Source organism: Camelina sativa, chromosome 11, assembly GCF_000633955.1.
Source record: "Camelina sativa cultivar DH55 chromosome 11, Cs, whole genome shotgun sequence".
Lineage (NCBI taxonomy): Eukaryota > Viridiplantae > Streptophyta > Magnoliopsida > Brassicales > Brassicaceae > Camelina > Camelina sativa.
The window spans coordinates 16279719-16287287 of NC_025695.1; the positions used below are offsets into that span (position 1 = coordinate 16279719).

The window sequence follows — 7569 nt, forward strand, 5'->3', positions numbered from 1 at the left end:
GTTTAAAGAAAAAAGATCGATGACAAGCACACATTTTTTATTGGCTATACATGTGTTCATATTAATTTCTCTGCAAGTAATTTGCAATTTTGTAGTATTAACGATTTTGGTTCGAGAAGTTTTAATATGTATGGATCTATAACCGAGTAAGTATACAGGTGAAAGTATCAATAATTGAGTGCATGTGGTGACTATGTTGATAAAGGAATTGCACAAATTTTACGAGAAAATAGGCAATGATTTTGTTCTTTGAGTTTGATGGGTTAACAAGTTAAGTGGTAGTCTAAAAAATGTTTTAAATGATTATTCAATGGAAGAATGTAAGGAAGGTGACAAGGAAGAGGGAGAAGAAGAGAATAACGAAGAACCAGATGGTAAAAATAATGATGACAATTATCATAAAAATTTGACAATGAAAATGATGATAAAAAATATGATGGGTAAGGAAACAGTGGGAAAAAAAAATACAAAGACATAGATGGTGTTGGTCAATTAAATATGAGAAAACGAGATTAATTCATGATTCTAAAAATGTTTCGTTTGTCTCGTGGTCAAAGAAATGGTTTAGTATATGTAACGTCCCCAGTTCGAATGTTCGATCCGCCTTGCCTCGATGTCCAATTAGATCCAGTTAAATTCATGATTCTTTTAATCATATTTAATTTTTTTAACACAACTGATTTTAATTTTTTTTGAAAATTGTGTATCTAAAATAAAATTTTTGTCTTAATAGTAATTTAAAGTTTTCTACAAAATAATATTTCATATCTCTCATCAATCATATATAATTTTCACCAAAATATATCAAATAAACCCACACGTACTGTGGATTCAAAACTTAGTATATTTAAAAAGTAAAAAAGAGAATGTAGGAGTGTTCTCAAAATGCTTATTTGAAAACCGTTTCTTTAGCTGTCTTTACATGTGTTTCTTTAGTAGTGGTCTAATTTTAATAAAATAATTAATATAGTTATATGATTAATATATATATATATATATATATATATATATTTGAGCAACATTGTCCATTTACACCGTTGGTGATGGTCTAACGATGCCTGCATAACCTCTCCAAGCCTAACTAATGTGATCCTAAACCCGTAATAAACTTAATTAAACCAGCAAATAAAATATAAAAATATAACACTTTATAAAGGATACAGATTATACTTAACGATATTGAACAAGTCTTACGGCTCAATCGTCCCGCACATTTATCCGCTTTCCTTTTTTTCTTCTCATCCTCCTGATAACATTAACATACGACATGTGGTCAATTTATATTAACAATATTCACATAATTACACAACTTATAAATTACATTTTATTTCTAGGCATTTCCTTCTCTTTACCTTTCCCCTCATTACAAAATAAAAACAAAAATAAACATCATTTATCCAAATTATTTTCAAATACAGAAATGAATATATACGGTGTTAATTAGGAAAAAAATACAAAGCTTCATTCCTATTTTCTTTATCATACTTTATCTTTTCCTCCTCCGATTTCCATGTTGTTCGAAAGGTCTATTAAACAAATTAAAAAATAAAACAAAAACAAAAAATTATGAATGAACAAGGACAATGTAAAATACCCAAATGTTTTTTAAACTCTGGAAAAAATTGAGACTTAAACTTTTGAAAAACATAAAAATGGTTGTTCGGAATTGGAGAAAACCCACAATGAGAAGAGACTTAGTATATACTAGACTCAAATTCAAGACATTTTTATTTAAGAAAGAAACTATGGTTTCAAATGTATATAGCTGAACATAATTGGCACACATAACTAATACATATATATATATATATATATATACATGAATATCACATTGACACATTACATGATTCTATATTTTTATGTACATTTTAATTTAGAGTTAATAAAAAAGATAGAATTTTTTTAATGCTTTCCTCTATCTAAAATCTCCTTTATGTACCATGGTATATTTTATATTTATAATTTATGAAAATGAAATTGTCACAATTAATCACCGAATTTACTTACACAGAACAAAAACCCACAATTAAATAAAGATAATATAAGTAAATGATAATTTTGTTTGTATATCAAAAATCATCACCAATTAAATATTTTATACAAAATATCTATGAACTTACTTTTATGAAATTGGCAATATGAGTGTTTCTGGTCACGTTAATAAATTTCTCGGGCTATGTTTATTTCTCGACCTCTTCACGTCTGTAAACTCCACCCATTTTTCTGTTTTCGTGTGTACACTATTTTTAGATCTATTTGATTTCGATTATTGTCCCTATGCATCTACAATCGTAAATCAAAATAAATAAATAAAAAACTATTTTTCCTAGATAAAATGAATAATTGTTTATTTTTCTTCACCTAATTTATGGTTACATTTTTTCTTGTTTTCATCTAGAATTTATTTTTATGGTTAGTATGGACATACAAATTTTTCCATTATTCACCCAAAATAACTCTTTTTCAATGGACACACGGTAAATGTTTTATGAACAAAGTTTCTAATGAACATTTTTTTCCATTTTTTGGTTTAATGTTAAAATGGGAATGAACATTAAGAAAACTCAACATATTTTTGCTCTAAAAAAAAACAAAAAAGAACTTGGCAAATAAATCAATCGATCATGGATCTTTTTATCACTTTGTCCACAACTACCACAATTCCTTTAATTTAAACCGTATTCGGTTTCATTTTTCTTTGAATAATTACTTAAAGCTAGGTTTAATTTATAAATGATCTCCTTTGAACCGCTTCTATGTACATCAATGTTTTTACTTTTTAGTGATAAAAAGTCACCAAAAATCACGACAAGTACAAGATCCATTCTTGAAACAATGAAACCTATTTACATCCCTAACAACAATTTCTCTCTGCACAATCTCACTGATCAGCTTGAAAGCCTCATGGCAATCTCTACACATCCTCAAATTGTTCATAATCCGAATAGTTGATCCCGCAGGCAAATGAATCAATCCATAGGCTAAAGCCAATCTCTCACAATGCAAATTCACCATTGCCTCTTTAGCTTCCTCGTCAACATCAACAAAAACCGATGAACTTGTGATCATACTACTTCCCCTGTGTCCTCTTTCCTTCATTCGCTTCTGCAGATCTTTCAAAAACCTCTCAATCTCACCGCTTTCATCACAAGACAAATCCCCAGCGTGAAAGACATAAACTGACCCCTTACTCTCAATCCAGCTACAAGCTCGTTCTTTCACGTTTCCACTACGCTTCATCTCTAATCGAAGAGACTCTGAATCTTCCCATCCTCCAGCCACAGCATAAGCATTGGATAATGCGATATACGCACTTGTCACTTGCTGATCCGACTGAATTAACCGCTTGCTTGCTTCACAAACAATCTCTACTCTCCCATGTAACCTACCAGCTGAAAGAAGAGCTCCCCACAAGAGCGCCCCTTGCTCTGCTCCAACTTGTATCGTTTTCGCCAAGTCATAAGCTTCGTCAACACGGCCACATCTCCCAAGCATATCAACAACACAAGTGTAATGCTTCGGGTCAGGGATTACACCATGCTTCTCAGCCATTGAATTCAAGAACTCTAAGCCTTCGTTAACAAGACCCGAATGGCCACAAGCGTGTAACACGCCGAGTAACGTTACATAGTTAGGATTTATTCTCTTTCCAACCATTTCATCGAATAGTTTGATCGCTGCTTCTCCAAGTCCATGCTTTGCCTTTGCCATGATCATAGACGTGTACGTTATAACAGAATGACAACGAATGCTCAAGAAGACTTTCTCCGCACAGCTGAGAGACCCGCACTTCGCGTACATATCAAGAAGCGAGCTAGCAACCACATTGTTCGATTCATAACCACCTCGAGTGACTAACCCGTGAGCAACTTCTCCCCATTTCAGCCTACCTAAACTAGAGCAAGCACTAATTACACTAGCCAGCATGAACTGATTCGGCCTATCTAACGTCGAAGAAGCATTGAATGATCTAAACAACTCAATAGCTTCATGGCCACGACCGCTCTGCGCATAAGCAGTGATCATAGAAGTCCAAGAAACAACATTTCTACCATAACCAATCATGGAGTCAAAAACCCTTCTAGCCGTTTCCACATCGTTGCATTTCCCATACATGTCAACAAGAGAGGAACTCACCACGGTATTGCTTCTGAGCCCGGAAATCTCAAGACGGGCGTGTATGCATTTCCCGATTCTTGATTCAGCCAAAGACGAACATGCTTTAAAGACACTAGCAAACGTGTACTCATTGGGAGGCACAGATCTGTCTTCATGCATCTCCTGAAACATAGACAGAGCAGTTTGAGGCTGACCCATGTTGTTAAACCCAGAAATAACCGAAGTCCAGGAAACGACGTTTGGTTGACACATTTCACCAAACACCTTGCGTGCAGTGTTGACTTCTCTGAGCTTGACATAACTATTTATGAGGAGATTCACAGTGAAAGTGTCACTCGCGAGCCCAAGTTTCAGAGTCAGGGTATGTAATAAATTTGTAAGAATAGGGTTGGTGGATTCCGAAAGCTTATGTACCAAGAAAGCTTTCGTTTTTATGTGAAGAAGAAGAAACGGAGAAGTTGTTGCATTTGCAGGGGCTAATCGGACATTTTGGATTAACCGTTTTTTCATTGGGTCAATTTTGTGGGATTATTATAATTATGACTTTCATTTATATTCTCTATTTATATAATGCGGTGTCGTTTAATATTTTCACTCATTAGTCGAATTAAAAAACATAAAATAATTCAGATTTATGTTTACAGAGATGGTGGACCACAATATTTTAGTCTTCGTAAACATTGAGGTTTGTCCTTTCTTTGTGTGTCGATAAATGAGGGCATAGCCTTTATCACTCCATTTCTCTCCCCAGTTGTTTTTTTGCAATCCAGTATGCGTTCCCGAAATCATTAATACCATAACCGACGATAACAACAACATATGCGATGGTATCTTTGCTAAACTTAATCCAGACATGGACTTGGATGTCTTGTAAATCCTATACAACAAGTTTAAAAAACTGTAACTTAATAGATAGTTAACTAAAAGTTCATGGAAATAATTTGAATATATAACTTAAACTAGGAAATTTGAAATCTATAATAATTTATTTAAGTTTTTGAAAATACCTTATGTATCACATAAAATGACTATTTTGCCTTTAATCAAGAATTAATTTAAAAGTTAAAAAATTAATACAATATACTTAAATTAATTCATATGACCAACCAATCAAGGTTGAAAAATTAGAAGAAAATTAATTTGACATAATTAATAAAATAATAGAAAATTATAAGCACAGTAATATATGAATCTCAAATAATTCAAAGATGAAAATATAAAATTAAATAAAACAATCTAAAATTACAACAAAATTTTTTAAAATACATTACTAGAAAAAGAAGATGCATATATTAATTTTCCATTTTTTTTTTGGGTCAGCATATTAATATTACTTATTCCAAACTGAAAAAGTAGAAGAGTATATTTTGGTTTAAAAAAATAAGGAAAATTTAAATTTCCATTAAAAAAGTTTGACCAATAGAACAAAGTTGAATTTTTTTCCAATGAACTTATTGTTTTTTTAAATTTTTTTTGCTTCCCACTTTCTTGTAAGACGTACTATCATTCGACGATAAGAACGCTTTTTGTTTAGTTGATATAGTTTTATATAATCTCTATTGTTATCTTGCATTTGTGTATTCATCATTTTTTTATGCTACCTGTCCTGCAAATTAATAGAAATAATAAGAAAAATCGATAATTTCATACTCCATCTAAGGGGTATGTTCGATTCCTGCACCATGTTTAACATTGTGCAAATCAATACATTAAGTTCAATAAAATTCAAATTCACTGCCCCAACTCGTTAAAAGATGTTATTACATACATTAACCGTAACGGTGTTAAGAGACCGTCAACGGCTGCTTACGTGGACGCCACATATGAAACGATGTCGTTATAAGAAACAAAAGAAATCATTTCTTTGGTTAAAACGACGTCGTTTCTTCTTTCTTCCTCTTTTCTTCCTCTTTCCTTCCCGAGTCGCGTTTCTTTGTTCAATTGATTTGTATTATTGAAACACCGGAAAACGAAGCATGGCAATGAGGAAGGGCTGGATAGGAAGAGCTGGTGGATCCAAAACCCCTAAAATTTAACCTCAGTTCTTCCTCCTTCTTTCCCGATTTGACTGATTGAACCAGCGGTTTCCCGATTTGATCGAGTTCTTCCTCCTTCTTTCCTGAGCTGGTGGATCCAAAAACTCTAAAAGGCAGGCCGGTCCGGGTTTATGTCCGGTTCGATTGATCCAGCGGTTTGCGATTTAAGTGCACTCACTTCCTTCATCCTCGCTGACTGGAAGGGAATCACCGGCGAGATTCCTCCATGCGTCAACTCCTTAGCCTCGCTCCGTATCCTCGATCTTAACGGTAACAAAATCACCGGAGAGATTCATGCGGAAATCAGCAAGCTCTCCAAACTCGCTGTTCTGAACCTCGCTGAGAATCAAATATCCGGCGAGATTCTGGCGTCGTTGACGTCACTCGCCGAGTTGAAGTCGCGTTTCTTTGTTCAATTAATTTGGAGATTTTTAAAAAAATTTAGGGCCTTTAGGTTCAATCTCCAAATCGGGAAAGAAGGAGGAAGAAAAGATAAATAAGAAAAGAGGAAGAAAGAAGAAACGACGTCGTTTTAACCAAAAGAAGTTATTTCTTTTGTTTCTCAAAACGATGTCATTTCATATGTGGTGTTGTAACACCCGTGAACCTAAAACTGTGCGTTTGGGTAAGGGTGTCGATCGACACCAATGTTTTCTGGTTCGACTAGATTGATTTATTGATCGATTTGGTTCGGTTTGGTTTTGGGAAACAATTGAACCGGGTTACTTAATCGGGTTTCAACGAAAAGAAGGGTTTTGTGAATTGTCTTTGTCGCCGCTTTGTGGTTTTTGAGGAAAAAAAGGGAGAAAACATTGTTCTTGAGCTTTTGAGAGAGATTGGTGAGATTCCTTGCTGTTTCTTGAGGGATCCAAGGCTAGAATCGTGTAGGAAGCTTGCTGGGAGTGTGGATTCGTTCATTGCTGGTCAGAAACTTCCTGCAAAGAGGTGAGTGCATGACCATGGCTAATCTAAGCCTTTGATTTCATTGTTCTTGCTTGTTTGTTGTTGTTTTGTATGTTTTTCTTGCTGGGATTGGTTGCTCCAGGTTCCTACGGACGTATTTGGCTTGAGTTATGAGTATTGGGCGATTGGGAGGAGTTTGGGAGCGAGATTCGACTTTTGCCTTCGAGCGGATCGCGATTGCAGAGGGAGTGTCGATCGACACCACTTGGTGTCGGCCGACACCAGCAAATTGGGCATCGATCGACACTGTGGGGTAGTGTCGGTCGACACCAAGGCCAGTGTCGGTCGACATTTAGCTGGTGTCGGTCGACACCTCCCTTCCAGCGAGACATGTTTGATTTCCTGGTTTGTATGTTTTGTTTGTTGTTTGTTTGGAACATTGGAATCATTGTTGCTTGTGTGTATAGCCCAGTAGATGGGAGGATTGCCTCACTGAGTGTTTATCAAATAC

At 34.7% G+C, this 7569-nt stretch overlaps 2 protein-coding genes across 2 annotated transcripts in view; one reads left to right on the forward strand and one right to left on the reverse strand.

Moving 5' to 3' along the window:
• LOC104723574 (pentatricopeptide repeat-containing protein At4g15720) lies at positions 2758 to 4695 on the reverse strand. Its single transcript, XM_010441954.2, has one exon. The coding sequence runs from the start codon at positions 4627 to 4629 to the stop codon at positions 2794 to 2796; it is 1836 nt and encodes a 611-aa protein (XP_010440256.1). The 5' UTR covers positions 4630 to 4695; the 3' UTR covers positions 2758 to 2793.
• Positions 6287 to 7569, forward strand: part of LOC104728034 (DNA-damage-repair/toleration protein DRT100-like) — a 1971-nt gene continuing 688 nt past the window's right edge. Inside the window, exon 1 of the mRNA XM_019231873.1 lies at positions 6287 to 6557. Within this exon, the coding sequence (XP_019087418.1) occupies positions 6287 to 6557 (271 nt within the window). The remainder of the gene's footprint in view (positions 6558 to 7569) is intronic.

Coding starts and splice junctions, on each gene's coding strand:
- LOC104723574 (XM_010441954.2), bottom strand. CDS start 4,629: ATGAAAAAACGGTTAATCCAAAATGTCCGATTAGCCCCTGCAAATGCA.